Source organism: Melanerpes formicivorus, unplaced genomic scaffold (assembly GCF_026170545.1).
Source record: "Melanerpes formicivorus ecotype bairdi unplaced genomic scaffold, bMelFor1.0.p_v2 SCAF_67, whole genome shotgun sequence".
NCBI lineage: Eukaryota > Metazoa > Chordata > Aves > Piciformes > Picidae > Melanerpes > Melanerpes formicivorus.
In genome coordinates this window covers 1,266,730-1,290,832 of record NW_027142419.1, presented here as the reverse complement: position 1 = coordinate 1,290,832, position 24,103 = coordinate 1,266,730, and the positions used below count along the sequence as shown (strand labels likewise).

At 60.0% G+C, this 24,103-nt stretch overlaps 1 protein-coding gene across 1 annotated transcript; it reads right to left on the bottom strand.

The window, feature by feature from the left end:
* Positions 1-312: 312 nt before the first annotated feature.
* Positions 313-22,979, bottom strand: SDHB (succinate dehydrogenase complex iron sulfur subunit B). Its single transcript, XM_068162728.1, has 8 exons — positions 22,881-22,979; positions 21,347-21,474; positions 16,735-16,820; positions 10,154-10,290; positions 9,192-9,308; positions 7,674-7,775; positions 5,507-5,629; positions 313-517 (listed from the first exon to the last, which is right to left on the bottom strand). Exons 1-8 carry the CDS (start codon positions 22,953-22,955, stop codon positions 440-442), a joined length of 846 nt encoding a protein of 281 aa, XP_068018829.1. The 5' UTR covers positions 22,956-22,979; the 3' UTR covers positions 313-439.
* Positions 22,980-24,103: the final 1,124 nt, after the last annotated feature.

Genomic DNA, 24,103 nt, shown 5'->3' with positions numbered 1-24,103 from the left:
CCTGGAGGTGTTCAAGGCCAGGCTGGATGAGGCCTTGAGCAGCCTGGGCTGGTGGGAGGGGTCCCTGCCCATGGCAGGGGGGCTGGAACTGGCTGAGCTCTGAGGTCCCTTCCAGCCCAACCCAGCCCATGGCAGGATTCTAAGGTCAAGGTCCCTGCTGAAGCTCTGTCTCAGTTCATCTCTGCTGTGCAGCCACTTTCAAATCCTCCTCCCACAGCAGAGGTGACCCCAGAGCTCCAAACCACAAACCACAGAGGGCTGGGATTCTCCCAGGGGCCTCATGGCAAGGCTGTTCATCAAGTAGCCAAGTGCCTGGTTCTTGACAGTGTTTATTGGATGTGCAAACCTAGGGCCAAACAGCAAACCCCCAGCTGGAGCCTTCCCCTGCTCCACCAGGAGAAGCAGCTCTGGGTGTGAGCCTTGCAGGCAGGGAGCAGCCTCAGGCAGTGGCTGCCTTCTCTTTGTAGGTTGCCATCATCTTCTTGATCTCAGCAATGGCCTTGCCTGGGTTCAGGCCCTGGAAAGGAAAAGGTTCAGTTAATTCCTCTGGAAAACAGAGCCACAGCCTGGCTTGGGTGGGAAAGGACCTCCAGAGCTCATCCAGCCCAGCCCCCTGCAGGGACACCCCCAGCCAGAGCAGGCTGCTCAGAGCCACAACCAACCTCAGCTGGGATGGTTCCAGCCATGGGACATCTCCCACCTCTCTGGGCAGCCTGGGCCAGGCTCTCACCACTCTCAGGGGCAAACATTTCTCCCTTCCCTCCACTCTCAATCTCCCTCTTTGAGCTCCAAACCATCCTCCCTTGGCCTGGCACAGCAGCCCCTGAGAAGAAGTCTCTGCCCAGCTTTCTGCTCAGCTCTTGAAGCACTGCAAGGCCACCAGAAGGTCACTCTGGAGCCTTCCCTTCCCCAGGCTGCACAACCCCAGCTCTCCCAGCCTGGCCTCCCAGCAGAGGGCTTCCAGCCCTGCCAGCACTGCTGTGGCCTCCTCTGGCCCTGCTCCAGCAGGTCCCTGTCTGAGCTGAGGGCTCCAGAGCTGCCCCAGCCCTGCAGAGGGACAGAATCCCCTCCCTGCCCCTGCTGCCCACAGTCTGTTGTGCTCAGGGCTTGTGGCAGGGCTGCTCTCTGGGCAGAGCTGTGCTTGCAGAGCTGTGCCTGCTGTGGCCTCCTCTGGCCCTGCTCCAGCAGGTCCCTGTCTGTGCTGAGGGCTCCAGAGCTGCCCCAGCCCTGCAGGGGAGGTCTCAGCAGAGCTCAGCAGAGGGCAGAATCCCCTCCCTGCCCCTGCTGCCCACCCCTGCTGGGGCTCAGCCCAGGCCAGGCTGGGGCTGGGCTGGCAGTGCTCAGTGCTGCCTCACCTCCAGCTTTGCTCCCCCAGCTCCTTCTCCTCAGGGCTGCTCTGCAGGCTGTGTTGATACCAAGGACTGCCCCAACCCAGGTGCAGGACCTTACACCTGGCCTTGTTGAACCTCATGGGGCTGCCAGTGAACCACTTCCTGGGACTGTCCTGATCCCTCTGGATGCAGCCTGCCCCTCTGGCCTGTCAAGCACAACACTCTGCTCTCTCCAGACATGCTGAGGCTGAAATCAGGACAGCAGAGCATCCTCTTTGCTGGGCTCCAAGTCACATCACACTCACAGACACTCTGCTGACCACAGAAGCTGCTGCCAGAGGTGCTCAGCATCCCCTTTGGCTTCCCTGACAGCTGGACTCCAGCCTCATCTTCTGCTTGTGGCCAGAGAAGGGCAACAAGGCTGCTGGAGGGTCTGGAGAAGAGGGCTGGGGAGGCCTCTCAGGACCTGGGGGTGTTTAGTCTGGGGAAGAGGAGGCTGAGGGAGAGCTCACTGCTCTCTAGAGCTCCCTGAAAGGAGGCTGGAGCCAGCTGGGGTTGGGCTCTTCTCCCTAGGCTCACAGGATGTTAGGGGTTGGAAGGGACCTCCAGAGTCCAACCCCCCAGGTGACAGAACCAGAGGAAAAGGCCTGAAAGGTTAGGCTGGACATGAGCAACACTTTTTGTGCTGCAGAATTAGAATAGAATTAAGCAGCTTGGAAATGACCTCAGAGCTCATCCTGCCCAGCCTCTCCCCCAGCACCATCTGATCAACCAAACCATGGCACCAAGTGCCTCAGCCAGGCTCTTCCTAAACACCTCCAGGGATGGGGACTCCACCACCTCCCTGGGCAGCACATTCCCCATGGCCAATCTCTCTTGCTGGGAAGAATTTCTTCCTAACATCTAGCCTGAACCTCCCCTGGCACAGCTTGAGACTGTGGCCTCTTGTTCTGGTGCTGGCTGCCTGCCTGGGAGAAGAGACCAACCCCCAGCTGGCTCCAACCTCCCTTCAGGGAGTTGGAGAGAGCAAGAAGGTCTCCCCTGAGCCTCCTCTTCTCCAGGCTAAGCAACCCCAGCTCCCTCAGCCTCTCCTCCCAGGGCTGTGCTCCAGACCCCTCCCCAGCTTTCTTGCCCTTCTCTGGACACCTTCCAGCAGCTCAACCTCTTTCCTGACCTGATGAGCCCAGAACTGGACACAGGACTCCAGGTGTGGCCTCAGCAGTGCTGAGCACAGGGCACAAGGACTTCCCTGCTCCTGCTGGCCACACTCTCCCTGCTGCAGGCTAGGATGCCCTTGGCCTTCTTGGCCCCCTGGGCACACTGCAGGCTCATGTTCAGCCTACCATCAACCACTACCCCCCAGGTCCCTCTCTGTTTGGCAGCTCTCAGCCACTCTGCCCCCAGCCTGTAGCTCTGCCTGGGGTTGTTGTGGCCAAAGTGCAGCCCCTGGCACTTGGGACTTGTTGAATGCCATCCTGTTGGCCTCTGCCCTCCTGCCCAGCCTGTCCAGGTCCCTCTGCAGAGCTCTCCTACCCTCTAACAGATCAACTCCTGCCCCCAGCTTGCTGCCATCTGCACATTCACTGCTGAAGGACTCTACAGGGACTTGGCCCAGGCTGCCCAGGGAGGTGCTGGATTCCCCACCCCTGGAAGTGCTGACACAACCTGGGAGCATGGCACTTGGGCCATGGTTTGCTGGCCATGGGGGCGCTGGGTGGATGGTTGGACTCTCAGACCTTGGAGGCCTTTTCCAGCCCAAACTGTTCTATGATCCTTCCAGTGCTGGGAGGTTAGGGGAGGCTGTGGGAGAGCCCCAGGCAGGCTGTGTCTGCTGGCATGCAGAGCCCCAGGCTGAGGCAGGGCAGCTGCAGGTTGGCTGTGCTGCAGCCTCAGCTGGCAGGGGCTGGACACAGCCGGCCCGGGGCAGGGACGCAGCGCTGCAGCTCTCCTCCTCCAGCCTGGGGCAGGGCCTGCAGCACTTCCCAGTGCCTGGGGAGCACAAAGCTCATTTGGCTGGGCAGGTGTGCATCAGCCAGAGGAGGATCAAAGGGAGGAACAAGTGCCTGAGTGATAGGGACTTTAATAAAGCTCCAGCAGCAGTGAAGTCAGCACTTCTGCAGGGGCTGTGAGGTGACTTCAGGAGGCAGGAGACAGCCTGGCAAAGGCTTGGCAGGGATGGCACAGGAGCTGTGGCTCTGTCACCTTGGCTGAAATCAGTCACCCAGGCACCAGGTGGATCCTAGAATGGGTTGGGATGGAAGAGACCTCAAAGCTCATCCAGTTCCAACCCCCCTGCTGTGGGCAGGGGACACCTCCCCCCCAGCCCAGCTTGCTCAAGGCCTCATCCAACCTGGCCTTCCAGGGCTGAGGGAGCCAAGAGGCAGGATTAGAGCATGGGAGTGGAGATGTGGGGTTAACCACAAACCTGAGGCCAAGCACTGCTTCCCTGTTCCATGGACATTCCTACCTCCAGCCAGAGCTGCAGGCTGAACCCTGCCCTTCAGCTGAACTATGGCTGACAGCAGCTCCTCAGCAGGCTGCTGCTCACCAGGGGATTATCTGCAGCCACTGAACCACTTCAGGTGCAACACAGGCACAGAGCAGCAGAGGTGCTCCTCACAGACATCAACCCACAGCTCAAGCAGCTCATCTCCCCCACATGGAGTGCTTTGGGTGGGAAGGGACCTGCAAAAGCTCACCCAGAAGAACTTCTTCCTAACATCCAGCCTGAACCTCCCCTGGCACAACTTGAGACTGTGTCCTCTTGTTCTGGGGCTGACTGCCTGCCTGGGAGAAGAGCCCAACCCCCACCTGGCTCCAACCTCCCTTCAGGGAGTTGGAGAGAGCAAGAAGGTCTCCCCCTGAGCCTCCTCTTCTCCAGGCTAAGCAACCCCAGCTCCCTCAGCCTCTCCTCCCAGGGCTGTGCTCCAGACCCCTCCCCAGCTTTCTTGCCCTTCTCTGGACACCTTCCAGCAGCTCAACCTCTTTCCTAACCTGAGGAGCCCAGAACTGGACACAGGACTCAAGGGAGTCCCCATCCCTGGAGGTGTTTAGGAAGAGCCTGGCTGAGGCACTTGGTGCCATGGTTGAGTTGATCAGAGGGTGCTGGGGGAGAGGTTGGACTTGGTGATCTCTGAGGTCATTTCCAACCTGGTTAATTCTATTCTATTCTATTCTATTCTATTCTATTCTATTCTATTCTATTCTATTCTATTCTATTCTATTCTATTCTATTCTATTCTATTCTATTCTATTCTATTCTATTCCTGTCCTGTCCTATCCTATCCTGCAGTCCCACCCCCAGCACTCAGCAGGGACATCTGCAACTAGAGCAGGTTGCTCACACCCCCAGACAACCTGACCTGGAATGGTTGCACCCAAGGGGCATCTCCTACCTCTTTGGCTAACCTGGGCCAGGCTCTCACCATCCCCACTGCAAATTCTTCCCTCTCTCTACTCCTAAGCTCCCCTTTTTGGTTTCATCCATCCCCCCTCATCCTGCTGAGGAGACCCTGCTCAAAGAGGTTCTCCTTAGAGCCTTCTCTCCAGACTGAACAGCCCCAACTCCCTCAGGCTGTCCTCAGAGCAGCTCCAGCCCTCTGCTCATCCTTCTCTGGACACCTTCCAGCCCCTCCAGATCCTTCCTGGCACAGAGGCTCCAGACCTGGCCCCAGAGCTCCACCTGTGGTCTCAGCAGAGTGAAGCAGAGGGGCAGAATCCCCTCCCTGGCCCTGCTGGCCACACTTCTCTTGCTGCAGCCCAGGCTCTGCTTGGCTCTCTGGGCTGCAATGCTCCCTGCTGGCTCCTGCTGAGCTTCTCCTCTCCCCTGAGCAGAGTAGAGAGGGAGAATCAGCTGGAAGTGGAGGCGAAGTCTGCACCACTGCTCAGGCCATGCAGGACAGACTTCCCTGTACCATTTGTGGCAGTGTCCCTCACAGGACCAGCCCCTCCTGCCACACTCCTACAGCTTGGAAACAGCTTCTCCACCTCCCAGGAGGGTGTGGGGAGGAGACACTCCTGAGGCATGCAGCACCAGGCCTCTCGCCCGGACACTCTCACACAAGCACGACTCGCAGGCTGCGCCCCCGGAGGCTCAACAAGCTGGAGGAGGGGAAGAGCCCAGGTGGCTGTTTTCCTGCTGGCTTAAGAGAGTCATCCAGAGGAGCCACACATACCTTGGGGCAGGTCCTTGTGCAGTTCATGATGGTGTGGCAGCGGTAGAGGGAGAAGGGGTCCTGGAGCTGCGCCAGGCGCTCCGCGGTGTAGTCGTCTCTGGAGTCGATCATCCAGCGGTAGGCCTGAAAGGGCAGCAAGAGGTCACCAGGAGCAAGGGCTTGGCAGAGACCCACTGAGCGGGCTGGCTTGGAAGGGACCTCGAAAAGGTCACCCAGAATGATTGCCCTCACCCTAAACTCCTCCAAGAGGTCAGGCAGCCACGCTTGGGGGTCTCTCCCTCGCCGCGAGCTGCGGCAGAGCTCAGCAGCCAAAGCGGAGTGAGGTGCAGGGAGCCAGAGACCATGGAATGGGATGGGCTGGAAGGGACCATAAAGATCAGCCAGTTCCAACCCCCCTGCCATGGGAAGGGACACCTCCCACCAGCACAGGCTGCTCAAGGCCTCATCCAGCCTGGCCTTGGACACCTCCAGGGAGGGGACAGCCACAGCCTGGGGTGCTGCATCGTTAAAGTGAGGAGAAAACAGAACCAGGAAATGCTTTGGGTTGGAAGGGACCTCAAAGCTCAGCCAGCTCCAACCCCCTGCCATGGGCAGGGACAGCTCCCAACAGCACAGGCTGTTCAAGGCCTCATCCAGCCTGGCCTTGAACACCTCCAGGGAGGGGACAGCCACAGCCTCCCTGGGCAGCCTGTGCCAGAGTCACCCCACCCTCACCAGAAGGAATTTCTTCCTCATCTCTATCACAGTCTCACAGTATCACTAAGGTTGGAAAGGACCTCGAGGATCATTGAGTCCAACCTATCAACACAGACCCCATGACCCCCAAGTGCCACATCCAATCCCCTCTTGAGCACCTCCAGGGGTGGGGACTCCACCACCTCCCTGGGCAGCACATCCCAATGACGAACGACTCGCTCGGTGAAGAACTTCCACCTCACCTCCAGCCTAAACCTCCCCTGGCACAGCTTGAGACTGTGGCCTCTTGTTCTGGTGCTGGGTGCCTGGGAGAAGAGACCAACCCCCAGCTGGCTCCAACCTCCCTTCAGGGAGTTGGAGAGAGCAAGAAGGTCTCCCCTGAGCCTCCTCTTCTCCAGGCTAAGCAACCCCAGCTCCCTCAGCCTCTCCTCACAGGGCTGTGCCCCAGACCCCTCCCCAGCTTTCTTGCCCTTCTCTGGACACCTTCAAGCCTCTCAGTGTCCTTCTTAAACTGAGGGGCCCAGAACTGGACACAGTAACTCTACTCTCAATTTCCTCTCTTCCAGCTCATGGGAGCAGAACTGCTGCACTCTGGGTTTCTCTCTCCTTTGAAATGCTTTCTCTTTCTGGTTCCTCTTTCCCCAGGGCCTCTTCCTGCTGGTGGTTTGCATCAGCAGGGGCTGAAGGGATAAACTGTGATGCTGCTCAGGGCAACCAGCAAGCTCCAGCTGTCAGTTCAGCTCCTGGGTCAGGGTGCCTCAGCTGGGGTCATTTACCCCCAAAGCCACACCCTGCCTACAAAAGGCACAGTTGGGGAGAAAATAGAACCATGAAATGCTTTGGGTTGGAAGGGACCTCAAAGCTCATCCAGTTCCAAGCCCCTGCCATGGGCAGGGACACCTCACCAGCACAGGCTGCTCAAGGCCTCATCCAGCCTGGCCTTCAACACCTCCAGGGAGGAGGCAGCCACAGCCTCCCTGGGCAAACTGCTCCAGAGTCTCCCCAGCCTCACTGGGAAGGATTTCTTCCTAATCTCCACTCTCAGTCTCCTCTCTCCCAGCTCAAAGCCATTGTCCTCATCCTGGCACTCCCAGCCCTTGTCACAAGTCCCTCCCCAGCTCTCCTGGAGCCCTTCAGGTACTGGAAGGCTGCTCTGAGGTCTCCCCAGAGCCTTCTCCAAGCTGCACAGCCCCATCTCTCCCAGCCTGTCCCCACAGGGGAGGCTCTCCAGCCCTTTGATCATTTTCATGACCTCCTCTGGAGCCTCTCCAACAGCTCCACGTTGTTATGCTGGGGACAGCAGAGCTGGCTGCAGTGCTCCAGGTGGGGTCTCAGCAGAGCAGAGGAGCAGAATCCCCTCCCTTGTCCTGCTGGAAGGTCACCAGGGTGAGGTTGTGAAGCCTCACACCTAGCTTGGGGATTCTGGGCCAGGATCTGGACTGTGGAGTGCCACAAAGGGATCCATCCTTACCTGCATCAGCACTGCAGGGCCCAGGTACTTGTCCCCATTCCACCAGTAGCTGGGGCAGCTGGTGCTGCAGCAGGCACACAGGATGCACTCATAGAGCCCATCCTGCACAGAAGGGGGAGACAAGAGTCAAGCCACTGCAGCCAGCCAGCCCCAAGCCCTTCCCTGTGCCAGAGGGCACTCCCAAGAGCCCACACTCCCCTCACCACCTGCCCCACTGCAGGCCTGCTGCAACACAGCAGCTCCAAGGCTGCTGAAGCACTGAAGCAGCCCTGAGGGGTGGCAGCAGCCCTGAGGGGTTGCAGCAGCCCTGAGGGGTGGCAGCAGCCCTGCTGGGGGGAGGAAGCTGCAGCCTTGATGGGGGGAAGCTGCAGCCCTGCTGGGGGAGAGGAAGCTGCAGCCCTGCCAGGGGAGAAGCTGCAGCCCTGCCAGGGGGAAGCTGCAGCCCTGATGGGAGGGGAAGCTGCAGCCCTGCCAGGGGGGGAAGCTGCAGCCCTGCCAGGGGGGGAAGCTGCAGCCCTGATGGGAGGGGAAGCTGCAGCCCTGCCAGGGGGGAAGCTGCAGCCCTGCCAGGGGGGGAAGCTGCAGCCCTGCCAGGGGGGGAAGCTGCAGCCCTGCCAGGGGGGGGAAGCTGCAGCCCTGCCAGGGGGGGGAAGCTGCAGCCCTGCCAGGGGGGGGAAGCTGCAGCCCTGCCAGGGGGGGAAGCTGCAGCCCTGCCAGGGGGAAGCTGCAGCCCTGCCAGGGGGGGAAGTTGCAGCCCTGCTAGGGGGAAGCTGCAGCCCTGATGGGAGGGGAAGCTGCAGCCCTGCCAGGGGGGGAAGCTGCAGCCCTGATGGGAGGGGAAGCTGCAGCCCTGCCAGGGGGAAGCTGCAGCCCTGATGGGAGGGGGAAGCTGCAGCCCTACCAGGGGGGAAGCTGCAGCCCTGCCAGGGGGGAAGCTGCAGCCCTGCCAGGGGGGAAGCTGCAGCCCTGCCAGGGGGAAGCTGCAGCCCTGCCAGGGGGGAAGCTGCAGCCCTGACGGGAGGGGAAGCTGCAGCCCTGCCAGGGGGGAAGCTGCAGCCCTGCCAGAGGGGAAGCTGCAGCCCTGCACTACCACACTGTGCTGCTCCCTCCACACCCACAGGCTTCTGCCATGCAGCTTCAGAGCTGGGGAAGGCAGCAGCAGCAAGCTGAGAGCCTGCTGCAGCCAGGTGACAGAGAGTGCTGAGCCTGGCAGGCTGCACCAAGGGCACAGCCTCACCCCCAGCTGAGTGTTCCAGGCCTGCAGCACTGTCCCAGAGACACAGAGCTCTGCAGCACAGACAGTGGGAGCTGAGATCAGAGTTTCCAGCACTGCCTTTCATTAGCACACAGCTTGCCCCCAGCGATGCAGGCAAGCCATGAGGCTGCACTTCCACCCCCAGGGGGGTGGGGATGGGGGTTGTGCACCAGGCAGCCTGGGCAGGAAAGGCAGCAGAGGTGAACTGCACATGAATGCTGAGCCCTGCTCTGAGCTGGGAGGGAAGCAAAGGAGGCAGGAACCAGTTTCTGACGGTCTTCTATGGACTGCAGGTACTGCTGCTTGCCCTCTTTGGACTCATCCTTCTTCTTCAGGTAAGGCTCAATGGATTTGTACTGAGCATAGAAGTTGCTCAAGTCCTAGGAGGAAAAGGCAAAGAGGTGATGTTGAGCAAGGCTGAGGTGATGAGGACACAGCATGGTTTGGATTGGAAGGGACCTCAGAGCTCAGCCAGCTCCAACCCCCCCCTGCCATGCACAGGGACCCCTCCCACCAGCCCAGGCTGCTAAGGCCTCATCCAGCCTGGCCTGGAACACCTCCACAGCCTCCCTGGGCAGCCTGTGCCAGAGTCTCCCCACCCTCACTCCAAAGAATCTCCCCCTCATCTCCACTCTCAGTCTCCCCTCTCCCAGCTCAAAGCCATTGTTCCTCATCCTGGCACTCCCAGCCCTTGTCCCAGTCCCTCCCCAGCTCTCCTGGAGCCCTTCAGGTACTGCAAGGCTGCTCTGAGCTCTCCCTGGAGCCTTCTCTTCTCCAGGCTGCACAGCCCCAGCTCTCCCAGCCTGTCCCCCACAGGGAAGGTGCTCCAGCCCTCTGCTGCACCTGCTCCAACTCCAACAGGAGGCATTTTCTACCTCAACCTGCCACATTCCTCCTCATGAGGAGAGATTTAATCACGGCTGTGAGGCTCAGAGCCACCCAGGCCACGGCACGGCAGCAGGAGACAAGCGAGTCGGGAGCCAGAGGCCTGCAGCAGGCTGCCCAAACAGGTGGTGGAGTCTCCATCTCTGGAGATTCTCCAGGCCCACCTGGATGTGTTCCTGCATGCCCTGCCCTTGGCAGGGGGCTTGGACTGGGTGATCCTTCAGAGAGCCCTTCCAAGCCCTCCCACCCTCCGAGCCCTGAGGCCAAGACGCGTCGCAGGCTGCTGGGGAGCGGTGCCCTGCTTGGGTGCGAGGCTGCCAAGGAGGGGGTAGACACTCACAGGAACCAGGTCCTTCACCACATACATGTGGGGCAGAGGGTAGATCTTGGTGACCTTGCTGAGGTCAGGATCGATTTTTTTGATGCAGGCCAGGGTGTTGCCTCCGGCGATGTTCATGGCGCAGGAGCCGCAGATCCCTGCGGGGGCAAGAGGAGAGCATCACTCAGACCTTGGCCTTCCCACCCTGCCTGCAGCCAGCAGGGCTGGGCCCAGCCTGCTCAGCACCTCGAGGGATGATCTGGACAAGGGGATTGAGCCCAGAGGTGGGGCAGGCTGTGGAGGGAGTCTGCCTGGGCTGCAGCAAGGCCTTTGCCACCGTCCCCCCCCAGCAAGCTCCTGGCCAAGCTGTCAGCCCCTGGCTGGGACAGCAGCTCTCTGAGCTGGGTTAGGAACTGGCTGGAGGCTGAGCCCAGAGAGTGGTGGGGAATGGTGCCACAGCCAGCTGGCAGCCAGGCACCAGTGGTGTGCCCCAGGGAGCAGTGCTGGGCCCTGTGCTCTTTAACATCTTCACTGATGATCTGGAGGAGGGCATTGAGTCCATCAGCTGTGAATGTGCAGCTGACACCAAGCTGGGGGCAGGAGTTGATCTGCTGGAGGGTGGGAAGAGCTCTGCAGAGGGACCTGGACAGGCTGGGCAGAAGGCCAGAGTCCAACTGGATGGCATTCAACAAGTCCAAGTGCCAGGGGCTGCACTTTGGCCACAACAACCCCAGGCAGTGCTACAGGCTGGGAGCAGAGTGGCTGAGAGCAGCCAGGCAGAAAGGGACCTGGGTGGTGCTGGTTGATAGTAGGCTGAACATGAGCCTGCAGTGTGCCCAGGTGGCCAACAAGGCCAAGGGCATCCTGGCCTGCATCAGGAAGAGTGTGGCCAGCAGGAGCAGGGAAGTCCTTGTGCCCTGTGCTCAGCACTGCTCAGGCCACACCTGGAGTCCTGTGTCCAGCTCTGGGCTCCTCAGGTTAGGAAAGAGGTTGAGCTGCTGGGAGGTGTCCAGAGAAGGGCAAGAAAGCTGGGGAGGGGTCTGGAGCACAGCCCTGGGAGGAGAGGCTGAGGGAGCTGGGGTTGCTTAGCCTGGAGAAGAGGAGGCTCAGGGGAGACCTTCTTGCTCTCCTCCAACTCCCTGAAGGGAGGCTGGAGCCAGGTGGGGGTTGGGCTCTTCTCCCAGGCAGGCACCCAGCCCCAGAACAAGAGGACACAGTCTCAAGCTGTGCCAGGGGAGGTTCAGGCTGGATGTTAGGAAGAAATTCTTCCCAGAGAGAGAGATTGGCCATGGGAATGTGCTGCCCAGGGAGGTGGTGGAGTCCCCATCCCTGGAGGTGTTTAGGAAGAGCCTGGCTGAGGCCCTTGGTGCCATGGTTGAGTTGATCAGATGGTGCTGGGGGAGAGGCTGGGCTGGATGAGCTCTGAGCTCTTTTCCAACCTGGTTAATCCTATTCTATTCTAAGAGCCTCTCTTGGCCCCACACATGCCCCTGGGGCCCCCTTCAAGAAACTCTGTAGTGAGGAGGAAGAGGCCAGAAGCTTCCACTGGGCTGAAGGTGTTGCTACTTCAAGAACAAAGAGAGGAGGCACTTTCATCAGAGCCCAACCCTCCCTCTCAGGAAGCAGGCAGCTTGGACTCCTCCTCCCCTTCACAGCACCCAGCAGGGCTCCAAGCTCCCTGGAGCTCTCAGGAGCCTCTCAGGAACCAGGCAGCTTGGACTCCTCCTGCCCTTCACAGCACCCAGCAGGGCTCCAAGCTGCCTGGAGCTCTCAGGAGCCTCTCAGGAACCAGGCAGCTTGGACTCCTCCTCCCCTTCACAGCACTCAGCAGGGCTCCAAGCTCCCTGGAGCTCTCAGGAGCCTCTCAGGAACCAGGCAGCTTGGACTCCTCCTGCCCTTCACAGCACCCAGCAGGGCTCCAAGCTCCCTGGGGTGGGGAAAGCACTCAGCTGGGCTGCCTGAAGCACAAGCTGGTGGGGAAGTGAAGCAGCCAAAGCTTGGGTGGTGCCATGGGAAGCAGGGACCCCCCCCCAGCAGCCCTGCACTTCATAGAGGGATAGAATGGGCTGGGTTGGAAGGGACCTCAAAGATCATCCAGCTCCAACCCCCTGCCATGGGAGGAGCAAGTGCCTGAGTGATAGGGACTTCACTAAGGCTCCAGCAGCAGTGAAGTCAGCACTTCTGCAGGGGCTGTGAGGTGACTTCAGGAGGCAGGAGACAGCCTGGCAAAGGCTTGGCAGGGATGGCACAGGAGCTGTGGCTCTGTCACCTTGGCTGAAATCAGTCACCCAGGCACCAGATGGATCCTAGAATGGGTTGGGATGGAAGAGACCTCAAAGCTCAGCCAGTTCCAACCCCCCCTGCCATGGGCAGGGGCACCTCCCCCCAGCCCAGGTGGCCAACCTGGCCTTGGAACACCTCCACAGCCTCCCTGGGCAGCCTGTGCCAGAGTCTCCCCTGCCTCACTGCAAAGGCTCACACCCAGAGCTGCTTCTCCTGCTGGAGCAGGGGAAGGCTCCAGCTGGGGGTTTGCTGTTTGGCCCTAGGTTTGCACATCCAATAAACACTGTCAAGAACCAGGCACTTGGCTACTTGATGAACAGCCTTGCCAGGAGGCCTCTGGGAGAATCCCAGCCCTCTGTGGTTTGTGGTTTGGAGCTTTGGGGTCACCTCTGCTGTGGGAGGAGGGTTTGAAAGTGGCTGCACAGCAGAGATGAACTGAGACAGAGCTTCAGCAGGGACCTTGACCTTAGAATCCTGCCATGGGTTGGGTTGGGTTGGAAGGGACCTCAGAGCTCAGCCAGTTCCAGCCCCCTGCCATGGGCAGGGACCCCTCCCACCCAGCCCAGGCTGCTCAAGGCCTCATCCAGCCTGGTCTTGAACACCTCCAGGCAGGGCACAGCCACAGCCTCCCTGGGCAACCTCTTCCAGTGTCTCCCCACCCTCACTCCCAAGAGTTTCTTCCTCATCTCCACTCTCAGTCTGCCCTCTCCTAGCTCAAAGCCATTTTCCCTCACCCTGGCACTCCAAGCCCATGTCCAAAGTCCTTCCCCAGCTCTCCTGCAGCCCCCTTCAGGTACTGGAAGGCTGCTCTGAGGTCTCCCTGGAGCCTTCTCTTCAGGCTGAAGCATCCCTGCTATGGTCAGAAGCATCCCTGGAGGTCAGGGCCATAAAATGCAGCCTGGGAGAGGAGCTTCTCCTCCTGCCTCCTGCAGCAGGGTGCCATAAACTGCACTCCTTCACTCCCAGAGGTGAGAGGAGAGACACTCAGCAGAACAAACAGCATATAAATAGCTTAACAAATGGCTTAAGTGACACCACTGATGATCCCCCAGTGACAGCAGGATCAGCTGAAGGCCAGCAAAGGCCAAGCGTCACAGGAAAACAAACCAAAGCCCACTGCAGCCCTGCCAGAGATACTGCTGGGGTCAGGAGCTCAGCTATCCAACCCAGCCTGGGGGCCAAAGCAGCACAGCAAGAAGCAGACAGATGTCCAAAGGGCAAAACTCTCATTGCAGAGGCTCTGAGAAGCTATCAGTTGCTGTGAGTCAGAGAAATGAATGCCTGATGTGCTGGCCTTGCCCCAGCTGCCAGAGAAAGGCTGCCCCTGCTGCCAAGGTTATTCCTCCCACTGCAGAGAGGGTGACAACGATTTTCCAGTCAGCTGGAGAGGGACCCAAGGCTGCAGACACACATCCAGGAGCATGCAACAGGAATGTGTGGTTGGAAGGTGGTTGAAGAGGGGAGGGGGGGTGGGGAGGGGAGACCTGAACCAGCTCAGCTGGAAAACCTGGCTTCAAAGGAGGCTACTGAGGGCAAACAAATCCCAGCTGCTGAGGAGCAGGGAGGGCTATGAAAGAGCAGACAGTGGGAAGAGTCAGAGTGGAGGAAATTCCTCCACTTGCCATGCAGATGCCAGGAGGAAACAAACTGCTGGGCTGGGAGAGTGCTTCTCATCGAGGCTCAAGTCAAAACACCTCCAGGCAGCAGCTGCACAGCAACCTCTCCTGCTGGCAAACCCACCCCACTGAACCAGCAGCCAGGCCACAAGGGCATCCTCCCTTCCTCCACGCCCCCAGTGCCTGCTTGAAGCTCAGCAGCAGCCCCCCCTGTTAGACCTTTGACAGGGAAGGTCAACCTGATCTCCTTCCATGCCCAGGTGACTGCCTGGTGGCTGTGGGGCAGGCTGTGGATGGAGTCTGCCTGGGCTGCAGCAAGGCCTTTGCCACCATCCCCCACAGCAAACTCCTGGCCAAGCTGTCAGCCCCTGGCTGGGACAGCAGCTCTCTGAGCTGGGTTAGGAACTGGCTGGAGGCTGAGCCCAGAGAGTGGTGGGGAATGGTGCCACAGCCAGCTGGCAGCCAGGCACCAGTGGTGTGCCCCAGGGAGCAGTGCTGGGCCCTGTGCTCTTTAACATCTTCATTGATGATCTGGAGGAGGGCATTGAGTCAGTCATCAGCAAGTTTGCAACTGACACCAAGCTGGGAGCAGAGGTTGGTCAGTGAGAGGGCAGAAGGGCTCTGCAGAGGGACCTCAACAGGCTGGACAGATGGGCAGAGGCCAACAGGATGGCATTCAACAAATCCAAGTGCCAGGGGCTGCACTTTGGCCACAGCAACCCCATGCAGAGCTACAGGCTGGGGGCAGAGTGGCTGAGAGCAGCCAAACAGAGAGGGACCTGGGGGTAGTGGTTGATAGTAGGCTGAACATGAGCCAGCAGTGTGTCCAGGGGGCCAAGAAGGCCAAGGGCATCCTGGCCTGCATCAGGAAGAGTGTGGCCAGCAGGAGCAGGGAAGTCCTTGTGCCCTGTGCTCAGCACTGCTTAGGCCACACCTGGAGTCCTGTGTCCAGTTCTGGGCTCCTCAGGTTAGGAAAGAGGTTGAGCTGCTGGAAGGTGTCCAGAGAAGGGCAAGAAAGCTGGGGAGGGGTCTGGAGCACAGCCCTGGGAGGAGAGGCTGAGGGAGCTGGGGTTGCTTAGCCTGGAGAAGAGGAGGCTCAGGGGAGACCTTCTTGCTCTCTGCAACTCCCTGCAGGGAGGTTGGAGCCAGGTGGGGGTTGGGCTCTTCTCTGAGGCACCCAGCCCCAGAACAAGAGGACACAGTCTCAAGCTGTGCCAGGGGAGGTTTAGGCTAGAGGGGAGGAGAAAGTTCTTCCCAGAGAGAGTTGTTAGCCACTGGAATGTGCTGCCCAGGGAGGTGGTGGAGTCCCCATCCCTGGAGGTGTTCAGGAGGGGATTGGATGTGGCACTTGGTGCCATGGTCTAGTCATGGGGTCTGTGTTGATAGGTTGGACTCGATGATCCTGGAGGTCCTTTCCAACCTTAGTGATACTGTGAGACTGTGATAACTGGAAGAAGGGAAGGGTTCCAGATGCAGCTGAGCTGCTTTGTGGGCAGCAGCAGGCAGTGGCTCTGCAGTGAGAAAGCAGCAGATGGCCTTTGCCTCCCTCCCTTCTTCAGCTGAGGCAAAGGGCTCCCCACAAATAAATGCATCAATGCCCTCCCCACCCCCCCAGAGTTCCTGAAGCTGTTCCTAGAAGGCCTTAGCACTCTTCCAGCTCCACCCTTCCTGCTTCCACAGCAGCCCCTGCCAGCCATTCCCACTGGCCAACTCTGCCCCCTCAATCTCCCTGCCCTCCTCTCTCCTCTTGCTCCACTCCCCTGCAGGGCTCAGCACTGGAGGGCAGGAGCTGAACAAGAGGAGGACTCAAGGCTGGCAGGAGTGGGGCTGCTGAAGCAGACTGCTCACAGCTCACTGGGCTGTGATTGCAGCCTCTGGATGTGAGCTTCACCTCTTGCTTCACTGCAGCACTGGGAGAGGAGTGGGGTGGCAGCTGCCATCTACCCTGAAGTCTGCTAAGTGGTCACAGGTGCCACCAGCAGCAACAAAAGGTCTCCAATGGCCAAGGCTGGGTGAAGAGAGGCTTGAGAGCAGTCTGGAGGAGAAGGACTTGGAAAGCTCAACATGAGCCAGCAGTGGTCCCTGGCAGCCCAGAGCCAGCTGAGTGCTGAGCTGCAGCCAGAGCAGGGAGAGCAGCAGCACAGGGAGGGGATTCTGCCCCTCTGCTCAGCCCCCACCTGCAGCACTGCCTCCAGCTCTGGGGCCCCCAGCACAAGGACTTGGAGCTGCTGGAGAGGCTCCAGAGGATGATCAGAGGGCTGCAGAACCTCCCCTGTGGGGACAGGCTGGGAGAGTTGGGGCTGTTCAGCCTGGAGAAGGGGCCAGGGAGACCTTCCAGTACCTGAAGAGGGCTCCTGGAGAGCTGGAGAGGGACTTTGGACAATGGCTGGGAGTGACAGGATGAGGGACAATGGCTTTGGGCTGGGAGAGAGGAGACTAAGAGTGGAGATGAGGAAGAAATTCCTTAGAGTGAGGCTGGGGAGACTCTGGCACAGGCTGCCCAGGGAGGCTGTGGCTGTGCCCTGCCTGCAGGTGTTGAAGACCAGGCTGGATGAGGCCTTGAGCAAGCTGGGCTGGGGGGAGGTGTCCCTGTGCATGGCAGGGGGGGTTGGAACTGGCTGAGCTGTAAGGTTCCTTCCAAGCCAGCCCACTGGATGGCTCTGTGCCTGCCTCCATCCTGGCAGGGTGGAAGTTCCTCCTTACCTTCCCTGCAGGACCTGCGGAAGGTCAGAGTGGAGTCCACCTCGTTTTTGATCTTGATCAGGGCATCAAGCACCATGGGCCCACACCTGGAAAGCCAAAAGGGAGCTTGTGAGACTCTGTCATTCCCCCCCTCAGCCTCAGGCCTTGATGTCTGCAGCCCAACAAAGCAGCCACTAAAAGGGCTTTGGCCAACTGTAATTAAAACCCACATTTGTTTCTGCTCATCCCAGGCAAGAAGGCAGAGATCAGGGCAGGGCAGGTGCAGGGTGGACAGCAGGAGCAACCTCTGCATAATGAGGGTGGTGAAACACTGGAACAGGTTGCCCAGGGAGGTGGTTGAGGCCCTGAGCCTGGAGACATTCAAGGTCAGACCTGGTGTGGCCCTGGGCAGCCTGCTCTAGGATAGGATAGGGGAGAGAAGGGAGAGGAGAAGAAGAAGGGAGAGGAGAAGAAGAAGGGAGAGGAGAAGAAGAAGGGAGAGGAGAAGAAGAAGGGAGAGGAGAAGAAGAAGGGAGAGGAGAAGAAGAAGGGAGAGGAGAAGAAGAAGGGAGAGGAGAAGAAGAAGGGAGAGGAGAAGAAGAAGGGAGAGGAGAAGAAGAAGGGAGAGGAGAAGAAGAAGGGAGAGGAGAAGAAGAAGGGAGAGGAGAAGAAGAAGGGAGAGGAGAAGAAGAAGGGAGAGGAGAAGAAGAAGGGAGAGGAGAAGAAGAAGGGAGAGGAGAAGAAGAAGGGAGAGGAGAAGAAGAAGGGAGAGGAGAAGAAGAAGGGAGAGGAGAAGAAGAAGGGAGAGGAGAAGAAGAAGGGAGAGGAGAAGAAGAAGGGAGAGGAGAAGAAGAAGGGAGAGGAGAAGAAGAAGGGAGAGGAGAAGAAGAAGGGAGAGGAGAAGAAGAAGGGAGAGGAGAAGAAGAAGGGAGAGGAGAAGAAGAAGGGAGAGGAGAAGAAGGGGATAGGATAGAAATAGAATTAACCAGGTTGGAAGAGACCTCAGAGATCATCAAGTTCAACCTCTTCCCCAGCACCATCTGATCAACTCAACCATGGCACCAAGTGCCTCAGCCAGGCTCTTCCTAAACACCTCCAGGGATGGGGACTCCACCACCTCCCTGGGCAGCACATTCCCATGGCCAATCTCTCTTGCTGGGAAGAATTTCTTCCTCACCTCCAGCCTGAACCTCCCCTGGCACAGCTTGAGACTGTGTCCTCTTGTTCTGGGGCTGGGAGAAGAGCCCAACCCCCTTCTGGCTCCAAGCTCCCTTCAGGGAGTTGGAGAGAGCAATGAGGTCTCCCCTGATCCTCCTCTTCTCCAGGCTAAGCAACCCCAGCTCCCTCAGCCTCTCCTCACAGGGCTGTGCTCCAGACCCAGGAGGTGGAGCTGTCCCTGCTGAGTGCAGGGGGGGTCAGACAAGATGACCTCTGGGGGTCTCTTCTAACCCCATGCCACCTGTGAATCCCTTGACCCAGTGGCCTCAGGCCCCTTCCATGCAGCCTGGGGGTGGCAGAGAAGCCCCTTCCTTCTGCTGATGCCCAGGAGATGTGATTCAGAGAACAGCAGTGGAGTCTGAGCTGCTGGCTGCCTGCTTTTGGGTCAGGCTTGGGCAGGTCTGCCTGTGCTGCTTAGTCACAGCAGCTGCACACAAAACCAAACAGTCTTGGACAACTGAGGTAATTTTATGGACAGCAGACAAGGCAACACCCAGGAATTACGAAGTGGTGCAATCCACCCAAAAATGTGAGCTATCCAGCAGGTGCTTCTGAAGTCAGGAGCTGCTCTGAGGCTGGCAAAGGGCTCCAGGTGAATTCCTCTGGCAGGAGCACAGCAGAAGCCTGAGCTCAGGGAAATCAAGGCCCACACCCATGGGAAGGTTGCTGCACCCTGGGGAAGCCTGCAGAAGCACACAGAAGCAAGAGCTCCTGGGTGACAGCTGCTATGGGGCTGTCCCCTCCCTGGAGGTGTTCCAGGCCAGGCTGGATGAGGCCTTGAGCAGCCTGGGCTGGTGGGAGGTGTCCCTGCCCCTGGCAGGGGGCTGGAGCTGGATGAGCTTTGAGGTCCCTTCCAACCCACCCCATGGCAGGGGCTGGAACTGGATGAGCTTTGAGCTCCCTTCCAACCCAACCCATGGCAGGGGGTTGGAACTGGATGAGCTTTGAGCTCCCTTCCAACCCAACCCATGGCAGGGGCTGGAACTGGATGAGCTTTGAGCTCCCTTCCAACCCAACCCATGGCAGGGGACTGGAACTGGATGACCTTGAAGGTCCCTTCCAATCCAACCCAACCCAACCCAACCCATGGCAGGAGGCTGGAACTGGATGACCTTGAAGGTCCCTTCCAACCCAACCCAACCCATGGCAGGGGCTTGGAACTGGATGAGCTTTGAGCTCCCTTCCAACCCAACCCATGGCAGGGGGTTGGAACTGGATGATCTGTGAGGTCCCTTCCAACCTAACCCATGGCAGGGGGCTGCAACTGGATGAACTTGAAGGTCCCTTCCAACCCAACCCATGGCAGGAGGCTGGAACTGGATGAGCTTTAAGGTCCCTTCCAACCCACCCCATGGCAGGGGGCTGCAACTGGATGAACTTGAAGGTCCCTTCCAACCCAACCCATGGCAGGGGACTGGAACTGGATGAGCTTTGAGCTCCCTTCCAACCCAACCCATGGCAGGAGGCTGGAACTGGATGATCTGTGAGCTCCCTTCCAACCCAACCCATGGCAGGGGCCTGGAACTGGATGAGCTTCAAGGTCCCTTCCAACCCAACCCATTCTGTGATGCCCATTTCCCTCCCCCATAATTTAAGGGCACCCACACTGAAGGTTGCCAGGGGGAGGCAGGAGATGCTCAGATCCTGCTCTGACATCCAGCAATGGGGCAGCTGGGCTGTGAGAGCCCCATCAGCACCCCCCCAGAGGAGGTGGAAGCTCTTCATTGAGCCAGAATTTTGGGGGCAATTGGGACAGGCTGCCCAGGGAGGCTGTGGATGGCTGTCCCCTGCCTGGAGGTGTTGAAGGCCAGGCTGGATGAGGCCTTGAGCAGCCTGTGCTGGTGAGGGGTGTCCCTGCCCATGGCAGGGGGGTTGGAACTGGCTGAGCTTTGAGGTCCCTTCCAACCCAACCCATTCTGAGAGTCAAGATGAAATTGTGAAGCAAGCTAAGAGCTGCTCCAGCTCCTGGCTCACCTTCCAGCTCTGGGCCTGCCAGTTCTGTGTGAAACAGCTTCCTTTGGACCCATGTGCCAGAATTCCTCCTACAGATGGAAGCTCCTCAAAGCTACAAACACCTTCAAGCCTTCCACACAGCTCAGGGACACAGGCATAGCCCCACAGAGGTGCCAAAGGCAGTGACCATTTTACTGCTGCAGGCTGCTGAGCCAGTGGCATTCAGGGCAGCTGTGCTGAGGGAAGGGCAAACAACTCCACAGGAGCAGAGCAAGATTTGCTTCAGCTGCAAATGGAGTTGATCTGCCCAGGTCCCTGCATGGTGGGGGTTGGATGGCAGCTCTGGAGATCAGCCAATCAAACCCCCCCTGCCAAAGCAGGGCACCCACAGCACCCTGCCCAGCAGCACAAGGCCCAGGGGGGTTTGAAGCTCTCCACACCAGGAGACTCCACAACCTCTCTGGGCAGCCTGCTCCAGGGCTCAGCACCCTCACACCAAACAACTTTCTCCTCCTGGGTTCCAGTTTGTGCCCCCTGCCCCTTGGCCTGGCCCTGGGCACCACTGAGCAGAGCCTGGCCCCAGCCTCTTGCCCCCCACAGCTCCTTTAGCTCTTGCTGAGCATTGCTCAGCTCCCTTCTGGGGCTGCTCTTCTGCAGGCTCTCAGCCCCAGGGCTCTCAGCCTTTGCTCCTCACAGAGCTGCCCCAGGCCCCCCAGCAGATTCAGAGCCCCCCTGGACTCTCTCCAGCTGTTTTCTGCCTCTCCTGAACTGGGGAGCCCAGAGCTGGACCAGACAGAGCCTTGCTAGGGCAGAGCAGAGGGGGAGGAGAACCTCCCTGGACCTGCTGGCCACACTCTTCTTTATTCACTCCAGGAGACCACTGGCCTTCTTGGCTCATAGAATCAGTAAGGTTGGAAAAGACCTCAGAGACCATGAAGTCCAACCTATCACCCAGCACCTCCTGACCAAACCATGGCTTCAGTGGGCAGCTTCTTGGCCCCCAGCACTCCCAGGTCCTTCCCTGCAGAGCTGCTTCCCAGCAGGTCACCTCTCCCCTGTCCTGCTGCAGGAGGCTGTTCCTCCCCAGGGCCAGAACCCTCCCCTTGCCCTGGTTGAACCCCAGGAGCTTCCCCTGCCCAACCCTGCAGCCTGGCCAGGCCTGGCTGAACGCCACAGAGCCTGCAGGGGGGCGGTGTCAGCCACTCCTCCCAGGCTTGTGTTGTCAGCAAACTGTCTGAGGGTCCCCTTGGTGCCTTCTTGCAGGTCACTAAGGCCTCTCAGCCGTGCTGAGGTCAGGCTGCTGTGTCACACAGCTGAGGCCCAACCTCCCCCAGGGCCCTGACAACCTGCAGCCGCCTCGGGCGGCGAGCTCAGCCACCCTGCCCCGGTGCCCTGCCAGCTCAGCCCCAGCACACCTGCCTGCCAGCAAGAGCTGCTGCTGCCTAATGGGGCCCTTACTCACTTATTCAAATCCACTTCATAGGTCTGCATGTGGGGCTTGTCCCCAGGCTTGTCAGGATCCCATCTGTAGATGGCAAACCGCTTGATCCGGGGCGCCGCCGCCGCCGCCGTCTGCGCTCCCCGGCACACCTGCAGCCAGCCAGCAGCACAGCAGCCCTCAGCCCCTGCTGGGGGCCTCAGGGCTGAGCAGAAAGAGCGGCTCCAGGCCAGCTGCTCGCAGGCAAGGGCCGCAGGGCACAGCCCTGGCTTCACATCTGGCCTTTGGGCAAAGCCTCGGGGGCAAGCCTCTGAGCCCTGGGGCTCCCTTCCCCCCCCAGGGCAATGCCGGAGCTGAAGGGCAGCCCAGCAGTGCTGCCCTGGTGCCTGCAGGGAAGCCTTCCTGTGCAGCCCCCAAGGCTCTCCCTGCCCCACACCTGCCCCCTCCCAAGCTCCCAGCCACATCTCTCCCCTGCTGCTGTATCACACCTGCTCCCAGCGGCTCTGCTCACCCCTCCACCCCCCCAGGCTCTGCTACCCTCCACCCCCCCCAGGCTCTGCTCACCCCTCCACCCCCCCCTGGCTCTGCTCACCCCTCCACCCCCCCTGGCTCTGCTCACCCCTCCACCCCCCCCGGCTCTGCTCACCTCTCCACATCCCTTGGGCTCTGCTCACCTCTCCACCCCCCCTGGCTCTGCTCACCCCTCCACCCCCCCTGGCTCTGCTCACCTCTCCACCCCCCCTGGCTCTGCTCACCTCTCCACCCCCCCAGGCTCTGCTCACCTCTCCACCCCCCCCTGGCTCTGCTCACCTCTCCACCCCCCCAGGCTCTGCTCACCTCTCCACCCCCCCAGGCTCTGCTCACCTCTCCACCCCCCCAGGCTCTGCTCACCTCTCCACCCCCCCCCTGGGCTCTGCTCACCTCTCCACCAGTCACCCCCATCCCCATTTTCCTCTGCTTCCACATCTCAGCCACTTCCTGGCTCTCTCCCCTGATCTAATTTCCTCTCACCCTCTATCTCTTCCAGACCCTTTCCCGCCCACCCACGCTCTTGCCCCCCATCAAACCCACCTCCCCTTCTCGCACCTCCTCTGACCCTTCCCAACCTGCACCACACCCCAGACCCTTCTGTCCTCCACCTCGGGGGTTGGAACTAGATGATCTTTGTGCTCCCTTCCAACCCTGACCGATACTATACTACGATACCTTCCTCCCTGCATCCCCAGTTCCCTTCAACACTCTGCACCCGCTCCTGCCCCGCAGCTCCCTCACAGAGGCCCCTCCAGCCCCCCGCCTCCCTCTCCTGTCCCCCAACTCCCTTATAACACAGGCTCCTGCCCCTCAGCTCCCTTCCCAGGGCTCTCTTCACCCTGTCCCACGGCCCCAGCGCCCTCTCCTCTCTCCCCTTCCCACACCTCACATACCCCACCCCCGCCCACCAGCCCCCTTAACCTCAGCGCTCCTCACCCTCTCTCCAGCCCCCTATCTCCTCCTCCAGCCCTTCCCTAGAGCGCCCTGCCGTCCGGCTGCCTGGGCAGGGCGGTTCCACGCCGCTCACCGGCTGCGGACAGGCCCTCAGGAGCCGCGCAGGGACATTCCGCCTCAAGGAGACTCCCACCACGGCCGCTGCCATCTTGGCGTTGCGCAGTTCCGACCCCACTCGCGCCCCGGAAGCGGAAGGAGCCCCCAGAGCGGCTTCAAGGGATTGGAAGGCAGCCGAGGCTCTGCGCGCCGCCATCTTGAGAGTGGCGGCGGCGGCGGCCGCCAGGGAGGCGCCATCTTGAGTGCGGCGAGCCTTGCGGCGCACGGCGTGCGCGTGGGCTGGAGCCATGCGCTCGTTTTGCTTGGAGCAGAGCTTGAGGATCCTGCAGTCCAAGCGTTCCCTAGCTCTGGCAAGGCTGCGGCTGAACCCTGGCCCCCAGCACCACATCTCTGCGGGTTTGATACCCCCCCACGGGTGGGGATTCAACCCCTTCCCTGGGCAGCCTGGGCCAGGCTTTGAGAACCCTTCCAGTGAAGAAGTTTCTTTTAACGCCCTAAGCCTCGCCTAGGACAACTTTAGGTCATCTGCTCTTGTCCTGTGGCTTGTCCCCTGGGAGAAGAGCCCAACCTGGCTCAAGCCTCCTTTCAGGGAGCTGCAGAGAGCCAGAAGGTCTCTCCTCAGCCTCCTCTTCTCCAGGCTCAACACCCGCAACTCCCTTAGCTGCTCCTCCCCAGCCCTGTTCTCCAGACCCTTCCCCAGCTTCCCTGCCCTTCTCTAGACCTGCTCCAGCCTCTCAACGTCCTTCTTGGAGTGAGGAGCCCAGGACTGATCCCAAGATTCAAGCTATGGCCTCAGCAGTGCCCAGTGCTGGAGGACAATTCCTGGCTGAGCCCTGCTGGGCACAGCATTGCTGATGCAAGAAGGCCACCTGGGCACGCACAGCCTCATCCCCAGCCTCGTGCATGAATCACAGCATCAGCCAGCTTGGAAGAGACCTCCAAGATCATCAAGTCCAACCAATCACCCAACCCTAACTGATCAACCAGACCATAGCACTCAGTGCCTCCTCCAGGCTTTGCTGGGGGGGATGGAGCAAAACTAGGAATGGGGAGACTGAGATTGGATGCCATGGGTTAGCTGTTTGGGTGGGTTGGATTGGTTGATGGGTTGGACACGATGATCTTGAAGGTCTCTTCCAACCTGGTTTGGATGTGAGGAAGAAGTTGTTCCCCAGGAGGGTGGTGAGAGCCTGGCACAGGTTGCCCAGGGAGGTGGTGGAAGCCTCCTGCCTGGAGGTG